Genomic DNA, 17,429 nt, shown 5'->3' with positions numbered 1-17,429 from the left:
TGGAGACAGTGTCCACTCGCGAGCCTGTGAGTTGACATATTAACGCCTCGTCATCAAATCGTAGACTTCCAGGCTTATGGCTGACATAATGGGAGCGGAGAGACTGGATCATACCATTTGCAGCTGGTTGTAGCTCATGAAGAACGGCTCCTCGCATGCTCCGGTGGTCGACTTGACCTCGATATGATACGTCAGCGGATCGCTTACGACAATGGCGGCGAGCTTGAGGCTCCATTTCGAGAGATACGCCCCAAGCCTGCCATCAACGTCCTTGTAGGTAAAGTCGGAATGATTCCCCTCGCAGCTTCTGAAAGGGGCGAATCCGGCCCTCGCACGATTCCCGCTAGTCCAATGGCTCTCAGTAAAAACCTCCGCTCCTAAGACTTTACAAATATAGTTTAAGTTATCCACTAGTGTTCCTTCCTTAGCAACGTCTAGCGAAGTGGTCCCACCACTACCTCCACTAATCTGCGAGGTACGGGATGAGGTTCTGCATCGGCGTGGTTCGCCGGATCGACTGGATCGTTTACAGTACCCGACGACCGGTGTCGTTGATCTCGACAGTCTTGTGTGCCATAAACGACCAGTCTCGCCAGCATTATTTACCAGCAGAATTGAGTCACAACATGGCGGGATGTGGAGGCAGAAGTTTAGGCAAGAGTACCTGCAGCGTTTGTGGCTCTGGTGCGACAGCTAGTGTCACTGCCGGTGCAGTACTCTAGGTTCACTACCTCCATTGTAGCTCGCAGTTGCTCCAGTTCCCTGAATGCTAAGGAATTGATGTAGGCTAACCACCAGACGTGTCACGGTGCTGTGTGAACAAGGCCGCCTAGGTCATCACATGTCTCTACGATGGGATACTGCTCACACTATAGGTGAGTGTTGAGAACCAGAATCGCGGACGCAGTATTGCCTTCGCAATATCCACTGTTAGATTCTCGACGGCCGGTACCACAACATCAGGCCTGCAGGAAAATGGAACCGTTGCGGTCTCGCTTTTCGTTTCAATAGCTACAGGAGCAGCACCCTCATGAGTCGTCACGAGCCTAAACCCATCCGCTGACCAGCTTGAGGTGCGCCTGCTCGTAGTCAACCAAACGCAATCCAGCTTACGCCGACACCATAGCACAAGCTATCGCCCCAGGTATCACCATGCCACGTGAAACCATCAGCAGTGACCTGCGGAGTAGAAACCTTGATCCTCATGTTCCTCGCCGAGTCGAAGTCAAAGTAGTTCAAAGCGGCGAAGACCTTCGGCACCCTGTTATACATGCCCGCCTTAAAGTCAACCTTCCTGCCATTCTTCTCCTGCGCAGGATACCACGGCCGGTAATTCCGCGTATCATCAGCACCGCTGGCAACGCCGTCCTTCCCCTTCGCATAGGCAATCCAGGAAGCCTGCGCGGCGTAGAGAACAGTGTCCGCCCAGCTGTCGAGGTGAATGGTGAAGCCGTCTTTATCGATGCCGTCGGCAGAGACCGCGATGCGCCAGTTGTGGCCCTTCGCCATGTCGAAGCCTGAAAGCCAGACGACGACGTTCGGCGTGTCCTGGTAGCCATTCTTGAACTTAATGCGCGCTGAGTTCTTCTGCTGGGGCTGGTTCCAGGGATGGAGGCCCTGTGTGTCGAAGGTACCAGTCTGGTAATCTGCATCTGCATCTTCAGCCTCGACCCATGTGGCGTCACCGGAATAAAGCTCTGTGTTTGCCCAGGAATCGATGTGGACCCTGAATTTTGACTCGGCGATGTTGTCTGCGTAGGCCTTAACGCGGAGATTGGTGCCGTAGTACATGTCGACGCTAGTTAGGCCGACAACAACGCGGGGAGGTGACGGATATGGGGGATCAAAGTCAATCTGTCTCGCGTTAAGAGCAACAGGCGGGTACCACAGACGGTCGGAGAGCGTGCTCCAGGCTCCAGAGTTGTGAGTCTGAAAGGGGTAGATGGTGGTGATCATGGCTTTATCAGTGACAGAGAGGACGTAGTTGACCGGCGACCCGACTCTGCTCTTGACCAGCCTTCCGGGGAAGAAGTACATCATAATGGAGTTGATATCGAAGAGTGATTCTTCAACCTCTGCAGCCGTATACCGATTGAAGATATTGCGGTCGACATCTTCCCTGCTCCAGCCGTCCGGTGAAACGAATGCGGCGTAAACCGCCTCTCTATCCCAGTCGATCAACGCCTTCGGACTCTGGTGCTCGTGAACACATCCAAGAGCGTGTCCAAACTCATGAATCGTGGTGCGAGAAAATTCCTGCTCGGAAGTGTTGTCATCGAACCAGCCATAGTTCATCGTAGCTTCATCTTTCGGTATCGTCCAGCATTCTGTGCCTAAGTAAGACCAAGAGCCATCTTTTTCGAATGAGATGCGAATGTCGGCGTCAGGATCGTCGTCTGCAACGAACCGAAAGTCGATGTTGGCATACTGCTCCCACTGTTGAGCGTAGTATTGAACGCGTTGTCGGACACGAGGCGTTCCGCCGCTCATGAACTTGACGCGAATACTTGTCCCGGGGTTCCAGAATGTGCTGTGTAGCACCGCGAGACTCGGAGGGCCAGATCCAGAACGCGATGGTCGGAGGTTACTAAGTGGCAGCGTCTTGTTGCCAGTTGTCTTCTCAATGCATAGATGGGGAGCATCGTTGTCAGCCATAGTGTCAGATCGAAGATGGTCTTGGCCGGACGGCTAGAAGTGACAGATAGAGGTGACAAAGTGCAGTCTAGAGAGACCTGGACGATGGTTGCGAAGTGGAGCAGAATGTCTTATCAGACAGGAAGGAAGCCTCTATTTATATTCCACCAACCTCTGAGGAAGCATTGCAAAGAATCAAACTGGGAGCCAGGGAGATCGGGCCCATTGCGCCCGATATTACGGACTACCCCCCGCTTCAAAGGCTGAACGATGCTTTTGGCTTTTCTCTGGAGAAGATTGCGGGCTGAGATTCTCGACCGCGAGCAAACTCTGTCTCGCGATACAGCTGCCATGTGGTGGAGGGCCTCAAGACATCTAACCTACCCTCGCCCTCATTGGCAGCGACACCTGCTCACCGGACCCATTCTTGACGGACTTATGCAAACAGACAAGAACGGCTTTTAGATGACCCAATTGCTAGGCACAGACCAGTCATGCTCCCCTAGCTGAATATAAGAATCTTACCGGGGCGCAGCAGCTCAGATAAAATGAGGATTTGACGGATGATTGGAATTCTAGGGTCTGATCAGCGGTCAGCATATACGTAAGAGAACACCAGAAAGATGCCTGGGAGTTTTTCAGCTCCTCTCATCGGGCTTGATCTACGGCTGTCAGTTGTGGTAGACTATTGGGCAACATGTAATCTCAGTCATGCCAAGCAAGTTCAAAGCCAGCGGGGCTGAACGAGAGTCAAGATCTTACGTCCTTCGCATCCCATGGTCTCTAGGGTAGGATCTAACTTGGCAGTTTTGCCTTCGACGATCGCGGGACAAGTGTAGGATTATACTTGTAGTCTCCGCATTCTCCAACGGGCTGATGATGGCGTTCCTTTCCACCTCCACGTGCTGCAACGGCTGACGTCTCAGCTCCAAACCAGCATGCACTACCAGTTCGGCTCTTGAACAAGGTGGGAGGAGCCTGGAGTAGTGTGAGAATAGCTGATGCGGCGAATATATGGGGAGAGAAATCGTAACTTACCCACGTTGATAGTGACTTTTGCCTGTGAGACTCGCTGTGAGGTGGTTACGTAACCACAATCTATATACTGTTCTTTTCATAACGTCGCTGCATTTCTTGGCAGAACCTTAAAAAACCTTCGCTGTGTTAAGACGGGGTTAAATAAAGGTTCAGACAGCTACGCGCCACGCGCTTAAGGTTTATTAGGGCTGCAAAGTAGATAGAAATATCGTACCACCTCTTCTACGTATTATAACTATCTTATAAGCAGTAGCGGGCTCTAAGGGCATGATATTCTACGATTTGTACGCTTTCAAAGCCTTTACGGCCTTTTAACTGGATGTTCTTCGGCAATTAGTTGAGTCTCACATCCAAACTCAAGTTCTAGCTTAAAGGATACACTAGGAGCGCACGGCTCCGTAAAAAGGTGCGCGCTATTATCTAATAGATAGAAAGGATGAGACCACGCTCTTATTTGCTTTACGGTCTTATATAGCCTTAAGCGCACTGTCGTGGTGGTGTTCTATAGCCTCATTCAGACTCGCCTTGACACTAAAGGTTTTTCGTGCTCTGCTAAGAAATGCAGCGACGTTATGAAAAGAACAGTACCTGTGGGAGTCGTTTTTTCTTTCACTCGTACGGACAGCTTTCTGCACTCCAGCTTGAGGGTTCCAATAAGAGGTTCGAGCATCTTTAAGTCATCTACGCCGAAGTCTAGCAGCGGGAGCTTGGTGATGAAGCATCTCCGCCGACCAAGGCTCAGTGCACTTAGACGTTGCCGTATCTCTGCCGCATTTTAGTAGGAACGGATACGGCAATGGCTAAGTGCACCCAGCCTTGGACGACGTTGGTCCGCGATGAACCAGGCGGAATGGCTGCAATCCAGCTACTGCACACGCCCCGAACTACCATCGAACACACACACCGGGAACACCCTTCTTTCCTTGATCTGACATAAATATGTATCTGCAGGCCAAGCGTGCTCCCTCAGGCAATTGTTCAATGCGCGCAGCAACTCCTTGGCCAGTGGTATGTTTTCTTCTATCGGTTTCAGTTGACAGAGCTCGTCTATCACATCAGTGAGTCCCGCGTCCCTGAGCTTGAGGACAAAGCGGAAGAAATCAGTCATCGTGGATCCGTCATCATAGTGGCTATGGAGAGAAATAATCCCTCGGAGGCATTGAGGGGCTTTCCAAACACAGTCCCTCAAGTGGACCCACCGAAAGGGTGCTGAGATAGGCAAGAAAACAAGCGGTTGTTCTCGAAATGCTGAGCTGTGTCATGTCAGCATACGTAACAAAGTGACGAGGATGGAATTCTGCCCAAGATACCTAACTAGACTTGGGTTCTCGTGATACCTATTCTGGATCTGCGTATAGAGCCCGAGGACCTGATGAAGGGCAACGTTAGGAACTTTTCTTCGAGAGAGCCCTTGCAAGATGCGAATGTAGAAGACAAGGCTCTCTTCTACAACAACCCCGAGATAATAAAAGTTCAACCACCGGTTGTCGGTTGCGTCCACGTCCCCGATGTCAAGAAAGTCAACAGCCTCTCTCGCTCCCTCTTGGTCCAGTAACCGGGCAAAGGCAGGACCGTCTGATTGAGTGATCGTTCGTAACCCCCAAGGCATCGCACAGGCGCACGGGAGAGCTCGCTTTGCACGTCGGATGAGGACTTGATAGGGATCCGGCTCCGGCCCCAGTGAATCGACATCACGAAGTTTCGTGAGTAGTTGTTCCAATGATCTCTTAGCAATGTGAGGAAGACAGTGCTAGGCTCATTGCGTATCAGATACTTGAACTCCGTAGTCATTTGATACTCAGCATTGACCAGGCGGGGAATTCCGGAGATCTCCAAGGCGGATTGAAGCCAATAGATCCAATGGTTGTATTGCGCGCCCTGGTTCTCTTGGAGGTATGAAGCATCGATGAGCTTAATCGTAGTAGGAGCTTTCCGGAAGTAGCTGCTAACGGGATTGGAACAACCTGGAACGTCGAAATACAGTTTGAAACCGCTTTCCACATACTTCGAGTCACGGACGCAAATTTGCAGGTTCCTTAAGGATGGTAGCTTGCAAAAGTGTGAGGCATGGAACAAATAAGAAGCGTGCGACACCATTGTATCCTTGGTCCAGTTCCGAGTTTGACTCCTTTTTAAGCCCGCATGCTGGGCCAAAATCAGCTCGCATACCCGGGACCTGTCGAGAGTCTGAACTCCAAGGTCGGCGAATAGTTGGCATCTCGAAGGGTCCCGAGATGCTTCTAAATCCAGTATGTGGACACTGATTCCTTCCGGAACTTGAAGTCCACCGTCAGTGCCGGGGAAAAATATATTCCCCTGCAGACTGTGTACCCATACACGGTCGCGAAGAGGAATCAATGGCAAGAGTCTCGCAGACTCCCTGCAGACGTTCCAATGTTGACGTATTGCGTCTGCAAGTCTGGAGTGCCACGCAGCTGGCTTGTTCCGGAAATTGTCAGGTTCGCGCTCAATGAAAGCCTCCAGCTTGCGAAGGAACATGGATGCGTTCATGATCGCTACACCCAAGGGCGCTAGTTCGGATATACGATAGCCGTCGCACAGAGTAGTGGCTCTATCACACTCCGACCCGAAAAGAGGAATGCCCCCTCTATCTCGGAAAACTCCAGGCACGTAAGTCAAATGGGAAGGAATCTCGAAAGTCCAGGCTCTTGATCGAAGGACTTTAGATGACCTGAGGAGTTCAATAATGCGGTCGCGTACTGGGAATAAGTATGTACCCGACGCTTGCCCTGGGTCGGGGATCATCTTGGGCCATTCGTAACGGAGAATCTCGTCGTTCTTGAACAAGTGGACAGCCTCAAGAAATGCGTCTGAGATTCCATCCCGGGTTTTGTAATTCCACGACGGAGACTCGTGGATCTCTCCACGGTTGGCGACCAGTAGGAAGTCAGCTTGGACGATGAACTGCGTATAGGTGTTAATAAAGGACTAAAAAAGCTAGTTCGGGATGCCGTTCGACTTACCGGAAGTCCATACTTGCGGACAGGAAGGAAAGTGAAAACTTCTTGCTCGATTTTCGTGAAACAATTTCTACCGTCGATGGGAAAGGCAAGGACAATCTCGGAATCTAATATGCCTTTTCTTTTCTCGTCCGTAGGCATGCCTGTCAAGCCATGCTTGACAATGACATACTCTGTGGACTCGCTCCCCGAATGCAGCAGGACAGTCTCCTTCCCACTCATTGTTCTGTCATATCTCTGAAGGAGGCGCCGTTGAGAGCCGTAGGAGCTGCTGATGTTAATTCCAATTTGCTTGAGCTGACGAAGAAACATCAACAGAGAGGGCTTCATGCTTAGCAGCTGAGTCGCAAGCCTGCTACGCTCGCTTTCAGATACAATCCGGAGGCAGAAAGTCGTGCTGTACGGGGTTGGTGGTTTACACGGTAGTTCGGCCCAGACTGGCGCGACCCTGCCCAGTTTCTCCCGCTTATCGAACTTGAAGCTGTATCTTCCGGACGAGATCCACACTACATCGGCTATCTTGAACACAGACTTGAAGCCAATGCCTTTCTCTCCAATATAGCCTCTTTTTTTGTCGCTTTTTGACTTCGTGCTGTCGTTAATACTGCATATGGACTCCACATCTTCCACGGTAAAGCCATTCTCGTTGCAACCGATCCAGAGATAACCATCGTTGGTAAGCGTGAAATCCAGTAGAGGGGAAACCCCAATACCGTACGTGTTGTCGTCTGCATTCTGGATCATTTCCATGAGGAAATGCGTCGGTTCGTGGTAGAGTTCATCGGATGTGCTGGACCATGATCAGCCTCGCGAATAGTAGGTGCTTCGTAAGAGAAATACATAGTCAACAACGCGTCTAGATTTTGCAGATTTATGTCATTGCCTTCGGCCGTATCGAGTCGTCTCTGCGAGCACAAGAGCTGGATATGCAGCTCTTCATCAGACGGAGGAGGTTGCTCACTCATGATCAAGTTGCGATCGTCACAACCGTTATATGGGGCGAAAACGAGACGGGGGAGTGAGAAGTAACGAGGCCAGAAGTTGTACAAACCACAGTGGTACTCTCAACATCAATCTCATGGGACCTCCTCGATTTGTAGACTACATCTCCCCTATAATCTGCCCTCACAGCCTTGCTTTATTGGGCTTGTGCCGGCACACTGTGAGTGCCTGGAGATTCGAATGTGCCGCAATCAGCCCCGGACTCCCCGTTTCAACAACTGGCGTCTGTTTCGGGGAAGCGGACAGTAAGAAATCTGCAGAATAAGACTCGCCGGATTGCAGACAAGTGTCCGCCATCCCAAGCCACTTGCGGAGAAGGCCATAATTTGGGATAGGAAACTCCTATGGACTTCGCAGCAACTGACATCTCAGGGATACACAGATGGCCTTAGGAGACTAGTGCGAGGCTGTGACGAGAGGCCTGATATTTCCGAATCCTGCGAGAGCCCTCAAGAGAAAGACGTTCCGAAGGCCTTGAAACGTGAGGCTTGCCATTGCTTTGCCCCAACTCATGCGAGCATCATTACGATGATGTGCAGCACGGATTGTAAACAACAGAGGCAAAAACACCACCGGCACGTTGCGAGCCGCGTTATCCCAGCGCGATGGAGGCGCGAAGAACCGTGAGAGCAGATGATTAGCGGGTCTCATGTTTTTGGCCCGCCGTCGCCGTCATGAGATTGATTGGACGGTACCTGCGTAAGCTCGCAGTAGCTTGTCTGGGATCTGGCGCAATGCAGGGACCAATTGCTCACTTTAATGGCTTGACCGAGCTCCATCACGGCGGTGCGCAGACAAAGCCCTCTCCATCATCCCCCACACGGTGGTCCTCCCCCGCCCTCCTTTCTTTGTTTGAAGCATCTTCGAGTCTCTCGAGCTCGCCACACTCTCTTGAACGTCCACTGGACCTTCTTATCACTCATTGAAATATCTATACTTGGTCGATTGACCGTCACTATCCCTGAACATATCCTGACCTCGCGCCGGTCGCGGGTCGTAACATTCACCGTTGCTTATTGAGAATATAACCCTGACATACTATCGTATATACCCATCAATATGCTTGGGTTCCACAGACGCCAACGGTCGTTAATACCGGTGAAGGACCTGGCGAAGTATGACAAGCTGCCAGTTGTGTGGGAGGAAGAGGGAGAAGAGACAGATTGCGAGATGACTCTGGACCCGCCAAAGGCAGGTCATAAGCAATTGATGTTAATCTATATAGTATTCCTTGCAGAAGCGTAGGCGCCCCTCAGGCTTCTCGAACAAGCAAGCACTGACATACATCCTTGCAGGATCATGGCAGCCAGCCTGCAACCACAGCTAAAGATGCTGCTTTCCGCCGAAGACTTCTGCGGCGATCTGTCCAGCTCCTACCTTAGAAGCATCCTCGACTGCGCATACGCCTTCGGATGCACCGCCGGCATACTTTGGGGCTGTCTAGCAGACCGTGTTGGACGCCGACCAGTTGCGTTGGCTGGCTTGTTCAGCATGGCCATCTGCTGCATGGCCATGGGCCTCGCAAAAAGCCTGGGAAGCTGCGCCATCTTCCGCTTTGTTGCTGGCCTTGTCAGTTCTGCGGTGACAGTCACAGCCCTCACAATGATCGGAGACATCAGTCCCACCCCAGTGGAGCGCGCAGTGAACATCGCCAGGCTTCCATTAGTTGCGGTTTGTGGGTCGATTGGACCGCTCGTGCAAGGCATGGTCGCAGGCAGCTTCAAAGCGGACGGTGCAATCTGGCAGAAGTTTCCCGCTCTCAGCAGTCAGATCGCTTGCGGAAGCCTGGTTTTTCTAGTCGCGGTGTCGGCGAGCATCATGCTACAGGAGGTGAGCAACTCCCACATCGCATGTGCGTCTGCAAAAAGGGTACTGACGTCCTTCATAGACCTTGCCTGCCCAGGCAGACTCCAGCGAGACCGTGGACATCGACTGCGAGAAAGCAGCCTTCCTTGGCCAGGTCACCAACAATGACTGTTCGAATCCAGTTGCAATTCGCATCGTGGACTACGTCAAGCCGGAGCCCATCTCGATCGGCCAGTTTGTTCAGGCGCCATCACTCCTTACCCTTCTGGCATCCTTCTCCCTTTTCTCCCTCCACGCCTCAACATTCGACGTATTACTGCCACACATCGGCCACAGCAGCACCCAGCACGGGGGCATGGGCATTCCCTGCTCCTGGCTCGGATTCACCGTCCTCGTCACCCGCGCCATTGCCGGCCTCATAGTCCTCCGCATAGTCCCGCAAGCCGTGGAAAAGCTCGGGCTCCTGAAACCATTCCGCACCTCCTCGCTCCTTTTCCCAGCCATATACGTCCTCACGCCCGCGTTGGCCTATTTCGTGGCCTGCTCCAGCACCTTGACAGCCCTCATCTCCACTGCATCAATTCTTGCAAAACACATCCTAGCGAACGGCGCCCAAATCCTCGTTGCTCTACTTATGCTGAACGCCGCGCCTGACGCCTTCTCCGCCGGCACGATCGCCGGTCTCATGCAGGTCGCCTCGCTGTTCAAGGCGCTGGCCGTGGCCGTCACTGGAGCGAGTTTTTATCTGAGCGACGACCTCAGCGTCGCGGCGACGAATTGTGCGCTTTGGAGTGCATTAGGCTTTTTTGGTGTAGCGGGCGCGGCGTTAGCATGGTTCGTAAGGGAGAGCCCGAGTGTGGAGAGGGATTTTCCAGCGGAGGTCCTGAAGTGGGAGACGTGCTTTGATGCTGAGGGATTGGAAAGTGGGATGTAACAGGGCAGGAGTGCGCTCTCCGATTTACATTCTTATATCCTCACCTCTTACATGTCGTGGTTACTAGTGATTTTGTCTCCTGTTCTAATCGCTTTCATAGTCATAGACTCCGTGTGGGTTTTGAATAGTAGAAAAGTTGGGTACGACAAGCAAGCTCTGTTTCGTGAGGCCATCTAGAGAGTCTGTGCATCTATCGACGCTCAGCGATTCTCGTAACAGATAAAATCCCTCGCCTATAACTTGGCATGAGCCTCATTAACCAAGCAAATCCGATACCTCGCCTTGCCGGCATCCATATCCACAACAGCCTGATTCGCGTCCTTCAACGGCCTCTCCTGAATCCACGGCTTGACACCCTTCTCCGCAGCCAGCTGCAGCATCTCATCGATCTCGTGTGGCGCGCCAATCATAGACCCTCCAATCTTGACGCCCTTCCCAATGAGCGCAAAAGCGCTGAACGCCGGGATCGGGTCCTCCGGCGCGCCGACCTGGATGAACTGGCCGTTTGTCCTCAACAGGCTTAGATAGTCCATGAGCGGCATCTTGGGGCTCGAGACGGTCGAGACGATGAGATCGAGCGAGCGGGCGTGCGTCTTAGCCCACTTCTTGTCCTCGTCCGTGGCGATGAAGTCGTCTGCACCCATCTTCTTCGCGTCCTCTTTCTTGGCGCTCGTTCGGGAAATAGCAACCACCTTGTCGGCGCCTAGCGCTTTGGCGAAGAGCAGTCCGAAGTGACCGAGGCCGCCGATGCCTACGATGCCGACTTTCTTGCCCGGCCCGCACCCGTTCTTCTTCAGCGGCGAGTACACCGTTATGCCGCCGCACAGCATCGGCGCCGCCTCAGCGCTGGGAATCGCATCGGGGATCTTGAAGACGAAGTGGCTCGGCGCGCGTGCATAGTCGGCGTATCCACCGTAGCTCTTGCTGCCGTCGGGATACTTCCCGTTGTATGTTCCAACCATGCGCCGGCAATGATTCTCCATACCCGCAGCGCACTCCTCGCAGTCAGGGCGAAGACAAGAGGAGTTCTGTGCGCCGATTCCAACGCGATCGCCCACCTTGATATCCTTCTTGACGTCCTTGCCAACGCGGACGGCGTGGCCCACGATTTCGTGGCCGACGCAGCATGGGTAGAGGGTTGGGCCCCAGCCGGAGCGGAGGGTGTGGATGTCGCTGCCGCCTGCGCTTCGTGTTAGTCCTGGATAATAGGGTTTTGGGCGAGGGAAGGGGAATTGACTTACAGATGCCGCAGTGGGTGATCTTTATGTCGACGTCCGACTCGGACCAGGTCTTTGGCTCGTACTGCTCCCACACCATCTTGCCCTCGACTGAGTCCGGGCCCTTGCCCAGCCAGCCTTGGAAGGTGTAATTTGGGCTGCCCATTGTGATTTGAGGATTTGGAATTGTTCGGTAAATTGGATTTCGGTTGGTGAGTGAAGGTATCCGGGTTCTACTCTGCAGGTATCAAGGGATTTATCAAGTACAACTCCTCAATACAATTGGAGGCAGAAGCTTCTGATATACTTATGTCAAACAACACTAGCTACAATCGCCGAATCTTGATCCCCAATTCCAGAGTTTTCTAATCTTCAGAATCGATGACGTTTCAGGGCCAGACAATATTTTTAACGGAGTTAAGACGGGAAATCCGCTGGAGCTTACAAGAGTGCCCCCTGAAAGGGCCGGTTGCGCTCCCTGCAGCATAAAGCCAATAGTAGCATATATCATCTCGATACATTGATCTGAATGGCTCGCTTAGGAAATGGAAGCAGGGAGCGCAGCCAGCCCTTTTTGGGGCCCTTTGTAGATCGCCTCGGCAGAGAGTTATCCGATCTCCACAACGCAATGTCACTTCAAGGACAGCTCCTTATCCATGTTGCAAGTGGGTTCTATATGTTCACAGTATCCAATGGGACAACGCTGACTGCGGTACAAATATGCAGGTGGCTGACTTCAACAGCCCTGTGGTGCCTGTACTACCATGCAGGTGGCTGACCGAAGTTTGTTGAACGGCTGACGTAAGTTAAGCCTCACGCGAATAACCTATTGGACCGACGCAAAGGTGACGATTTTAATATACTCTAGCTGAACTCCCTTCAGAAGCGCTCAATGTCAAGCTAATGTCTAACGAATCCATCACCTGCAAGTTGGCATATCTCCGACACGCCGTTAGCCATATGTCTTCCGCGGCGCTCAAGAGTATTTTTCAGGGTCAAACGGCCTCCCGTATCTTTGTTGACGATGTGCCGTCCACGGTTGTCCCGAAATTTGAGCTGAGTCCTTATATAGACCGTGACGCGGCAGCGGATGCGCGTGACGTTGGATCAGAGGACCTTTAGGCGGCGTGTCCACGGAATACGCTTGTGCTGCCGGCGCCAGGTATGAATCCTGCTGCTCTGCGGCTGCCGCGTGGCTTGTAGGTGCGGTGACACCCCGATATGGGTGTGTAGAGAAGAGCCGCAGGAATCCTCTCCAAGCATTGCCTAATTCACCGACCCACATAAGGCCGACAATGATGATGATAGATGTGAGCGGAATTCCGATGACCCAGAAGAGCCATTGTTTGCTGGACATGTCGCGAATGTCGCTGGTGTTCATCCCGAGGAAGCCGGAGACGAAGGAGAGTGGAAGGAAGACGACTGTCACGATAGTGAAGACATAAAGAGCAGTTTCTTGTCTGTCCTTGTTCGAATCAATCATTTGGATGTTCTGCATAAACACGTTAGTGGCCTTGATCACCTGGGGCGTTCTGCCAGCATCAGAGAAACGTACCCATATCTGCAAACTGTCGAGCTGGTTCCTCATGTCTTGAAAGCTATTCAGTTTGCCTCCGACAGATGCCAAGCAGCCGTACACCACACGATCCTCAACTCTGTCGCCGTCTAGGTTAAGCGAATTAGGGCTGTAATCAACGCGAACTTCGAGCCCGCTCTTAAAGTTCTCCAGGATCTGTATCTGCTCGTTCAAAACGCGTGTGATAGCATCTACCTCCTGCCTCAGGAAGCTAATACTCCTTTGGTGTGCCCTGTTGTATGGATCTTCCTCAATGTTACGGGACTGTGATGAAGCGGGTTAGTACCCGTTGAGATGACTGCGCATTTCAAGAGACTCACCAGCTGGTTAAAGTAGTCCCAATACGACGTTATTACATCTGGATGTGGATGCGTGAAGTCTTCCAGAACTCGTTTCATCAATAAAGACATGATCCCTAGTGGCATCGCTGCCTCCTTCTCTGCCAATCTGGTGATCGGCAAACTTCGTTGTAACTTTGACACGCCACCGCTGATAAGATTTACGCACTCTACACAATGACTCACGTATGCGGTGCTGGTGGGTTCCCAACGGACCATACTGAGAAGCCAATGCATCCAGGCTCTCGCGAATTCATCTGGCAGGACGAGCGGCCTGGAATAGAGGGTTTCGTCTTCTGAAAATACACTCTTCACGTCCTTGAAGTAGGCGAACACGCCTTCGGATGCGAAGGAGATATTGTCAGGAATGTCGACAGGCGTAAACGGAATGTCTACAAGGTATGATGGCGTCGTTACAGGCTGGCGTGAGTTAAGATCAGTCTCTGCCAACCAAAGAAGAACAAAGTGGTCCAGGGGTATCATAGCAAAACAGAAGTATCTGACGTTGATAGATATGGCCCCAGAGACTTTGGTGGACAAGAAAGCAAGAGTTCTGGGACTGCTCAACAAGAGAGATAGGCTTGGTCCGTAAGAAAAAGTTCGATGCATGAAACTCTATACCAACGCACCTTTTCAGGAAACTCTGTAAAAATACGGTACACACATGTCCAGTACACAGAGGTGGTAGGCGCATCGACATCCAAAGGGAGGAACAGCTCGAACGCTTGCATCGCACGTTCCACGAACGTAATTTTCTGCCGCCGCAATACTCCATCGTCGCTGCTACTGTTCTTGTACGAATGCAACAATTCCTTGACACGTTCAACTGAGATGAGGCTCTTACTTCCGGAGAACCTCCTGTAAGCTTCACGGTCCGCAGCCCGTGTTTCATTTGACAAGTAGTGGTGAATCTCTTGAAGGATATCTTGGCGCCGTTTTTGGTCTACTCGCCATTTCCTGTTGGACTGAGATTTCTGGGTCTTAACGTCCGGTGCTGAGGGGATCTCGTTGGGTACAGTTGCAAATCGATCAAAGATGTGTAAATTATTGAACGGCCCCTGGTCCACATCAGCTGACGGGTGCGAATTGGACGTTTGGCCGGCTGTTCCGTCTTCGTCCACAAGGTTTGACGTTCCGCTCGTCTCTGATGCGGACGGTCCGCGGGTTGCGCTCGCTTTATCGTATGAGGACTGTTTATTGTGCTCGTAAGGCCTGATACATCGTCAACGATGACACATTCGGCACAGTCGCATCCGGCGCTCACCTTGAGCGCCATGAAAGCCGAATCGTCGTCCTCTCAGCTTCTTGCAAGATAGCAGGCCAATCGCTATGTCCTATAAATCTGTCGCCGTGAGCGACACCGAAACGTTCAATGGCATCGCCCCTCTGATTTTCATCGAGTTCAAGCAAGTTCGCGTGAAATCTCTGGGGTGAAGTTAGTCTCTACCACCATCTAAGTTGTTGTCTGCATTACACGTACAAGCCATGATTTGCACTGACGCAGTGGAAATAGCCAAAGTCTCGTTCCTCCGTCAGTGAGCTGGAGATAGCCTGAAGGATTGATGCTATGATCAGGGGGTTCAGGTGTCGGCTGAGGCGTAATCTTGATAGAGTTTTCCCTCAGGTGGGTCATCGGCCGGATGGAGCACGTTATAAGGATATCTGCTGACGTGAGCTTCCCTCTGACACTGCGGAAAGTACGGTTACCTGCCCTCATTCACAAGCACACACCATAACTGAGAAACATGGATAAGATTGTCCTTAGGTGTTTTTGGCAACCTGCACACAGCCTGTTGAAGATCCTGGTCTCTCCGCGCAGAAGGAAATAGTGTTTGTAGTAACGTTCTCGCTGGATGAGCTACTGAGCCTTCCGGCAGAGTGTTCGTAGAGTACCGCTCGAGGCAGAAGTACGGCAGACAGAGCAATGTCAGGCTGGGCTCCGTCTTAGCATTGCTGGAGTGAGTGGAGAACGAAAGTTCTTGCATAAAAACAGGTTCCAGATACTTTCCCTGGGCGCCGTTTTGAGTTCGCAAGGGCTTCTCGGATTGTTTCTGTATGCCTTTGAGCTTGCTGGAGATGAACTTTCTTCCAGCACTGCTCAGTCCACTAGTATTGGCGACACTCTCCTGCAATGCCGCTCAGTCACCGCCGTAAACAGGGAGCTCGAGTCCAGATTACCGTAAAGGCCGTGAAGTTCATGACTGAGCTCTTGTAATGGCTGTCACTAGTCAGCTGATGGCTCTATCGAACGATATAGCCGCTTACATCCATCGGAACAGACCGGGGAACCCCTTGATAGGCCTTGACTCCTGTTCTACTGTCATCTCAGCGACAGGCTGTTCTCCGCTAGCTCCGTCCTCGAGATAGTTAGAATGCATCACATTGAATGTAGTCTCGGATCCCGGCTCATGCTGGGTTGGAGATACGCCGGGATCTGCTACGTCGACGCGCTCATCAGACATGTCGGGACTCGGACTGGACGTGGTATTATTGTTCCAGGGGCTTCTACTGCTAGATGACAAGATGAAATCGTAGCTGACGTCGGAGATGTCTAGATCCAAGACCATGTCATCGACAGACGATGCTGTTCCGTAAGCTGTCCGACGATAGCTAGCCGGGCCGTGAGCGTCTTCATAACGTCCGTGTTTACGAGGAGATGCGGGGGTGACGGTTTCTGCGAACGTCTCTCGCCGAGGTCGTTCAAGGTACTTGGACCACCACAGCGGATCTTTTGCGATATCATCTCGTCTGTGCCGTGCGGTGTTACTTAGACCGAGACTTGGCCGATCGACTGTTTGCGGAACCTCTTGAGAACTAAGTGGTACCGCAAACAATCCATCGGACGAATCGTCAGTAGGATCACCATCAGCACTCGGTGTTGCCTCCCAAGTGTTTTCCTGTTTCCCAAAAGCCACATCGGGTTCCCTGAACCAGTCGGGCCCGTACCTCCTTGGGGAACCGGGACGGATCTCGTCCTGAAAGCTAACCTTAGTCTTGACAGCTTCTTCTTCTTTGGGACGACGCCCAGATTCTAACGTCTCCGTCGGGAGTTCCTCTGCAGGATAGCTCTCAGGGATGATTCGAACCGGGTTGGGGCGCGGATCCGCAGTTTCGTGAGCTTCATAAAAAGTGTTCGGTCGCTTCCTACCGACCCTCTCGGGACTTGTCTCGTTTGCAGCCCTGCGACCTCCTGCAGTCCTCACAACTCTCCTTCGGGCGGCCGGTTGCGGCACATATCGGCGATTTCCCTCTCTTGCTCCTCCGCCATACCCTTCATCCCTAGGGTGGCCGTACCACTCGTCTTCCGAACCATAGTACCCTTGAGGTCTCAATACACGAGGCTCAGCGGAGTACTGCGCCGGCGTCCGGTATAGTTGGTAAGGCTGATGCTGCCATTGTGGTTGACTGCGTGTGGTTACTTTGATTTGATCACCTGACTTGCGCACGAAACGTAAAGGTCCTGGATCTCTGTTCATATTGCGTGTCCCGTTCTCGTTCCTTTGGAAGGAAACAACAAGTGAGAAGGCCAGCCGACTGTCTCATCTTAGCGTGTGGGTCGTCTCGTGCGGCTGAGATTGAGGCTGAAAAATGGCGGCGTTCGGATTAGGGTTAACAGACACGTGTACACTCCGCGACGATAGCAGAGGCCCTTGAAAGTTGGATAGAGCTGATTGTTAATCTAATTGCAACGGCTCTGCCACGCGCTTTGTGATTTCCCATAATCTCGTGTGGGTTTCAATCTTGGTATATAGTCACGTGTGCTACGGTTCAATTACGAGGCTGATTGTCTATGTAAGAACAACAGGAACTTAGAATAACCCGCAACCTCGATTTACAATATTTTAGCCTTTCGTAATGGCGCTCTGCTTCCGTGAACACGTCTCACGCAATCCAAGGTTTGCT

General features: G+C 52.1%; 5 protein-coding genes across 5 annotated transcripts; 1 reads left to right on the top strand and 4 right to left on the bottom strand.

Annotated features, from left to right (window-relative positions):
• Positions 1-1,089: 1,089 nt before the first annotated feature.
• On the bottom strand, positions 1,090-2,655 carry W97_01135 (uncharacterized protein; the record flags this gene model as incomplete). Its single annotated transcript, XM_007779044.1, has 1 exon — positions 1,090-2,655. One exon carries the CDS (start codon positions 2,653-2,655, stop codon positions 1,090-1,092), a length of 1,566 nt encoding a protein of 521 aa, XP_007777234.1.
• A 2,490-nt stretch (positions 2,656-5,145) lies between these two features.
• Positions 5,146-7,618, bottom strand: W97_01134 (uncharacterized protein; the record flags this gene model as incomplete). The annotated part of the gene is made up of 3 exons (XM_007779043.1): positions 5,146-6,597; positions 6,657-7,443; positions 7,494-7,618. The coding sequence occupies 3 exons, from the start codon at positions 7,616-7,618 to the stop codon at positions 5,146-5,148; spliced, it is 2,364 nt and encodes a 787-aa protein (XP_007777233.1).
• Positions 7,619-8,714: 1,096 nt separating this feature from the next.
• On the top strand, positions 8,715-10,395 carry W97_01133 (uncharacterized protein; the record flags this gene model as incomplete). Its single annotated transcript, XM_007779042.1, has 3 exons — positions 8,715-8,896; positions 8,951-9,485; positions 9,544-10,395. 3 exons carry the CDS (start codon positions 8,715-8,717, stop codon positions 10,393-10,395), a joined length of 1,569 nt encoding a protein of 522 aa, XP_007777232.1.
• A 233-nt stretch (positions 10,396-10,628) lies between these two features.
• Positions 10,629-11,778, bottom strand: W97_01132 (zinc-binding alcohol dehydrogenase; the record flags this gene model as incomplete). Its single annotated transcript, XM_007779041.1, has 2 exons — positions 10,629-11,575; positions 11,637-11,778. 2 exons carry the CDS (start codon positions 11,776-11,778, stop codon positions 10,629-10,631), a joined length of 1,089 nt encoding a protein of 362 aa, XP_007777231.1.
• Positions 11,779-12,588: 810 nt separating this feature from the next.
• On the bottom strand, positions 12,589-17,002 carry W97_01131 (uncharacterized protein; the record flags this gene model as incomplete). Its single annotated transcript, XM_007779040.1, has 8 exons — positions 12,589-13,104; positions 13,168-13,452; positions 13,509-13,946; positions 14,156-14,738; positions 14,791-14,951; positions 15,389-15,652; positions 15,705-15,744; positions 15,792-17,002. The coding sequence occupies 8 exons, from the start codon at positions 17,000-17,002 to the stop codon at positions 12,589-12,591; spliced, it is 3,498 nt and encodes a 1,165-aa protein (XP_007777230.1).
• Between the last annotated feature and the right edge of the window lie 427 nt (positions 17,003-17,429).

The sequence above is a fragment of the Coniosporium apollinis genome (genome assembly GCF_000281105.1).
Source record: "Coniosporium apollinis CBS 100218 chromosome Unknown supercont1.4, whole genome shotgun sequence".
Taxonomy (NCBI): domain Eukaryota; kingdom Fungi; phylum Ascomycota; class Dothideomycetes; genus Coniosporium; species Coniosporium apollinis.
Note: the sequence above shows the minus strand (reverse complement) of the source record. Positions and strands in the feature narration are given on the sequence as shown.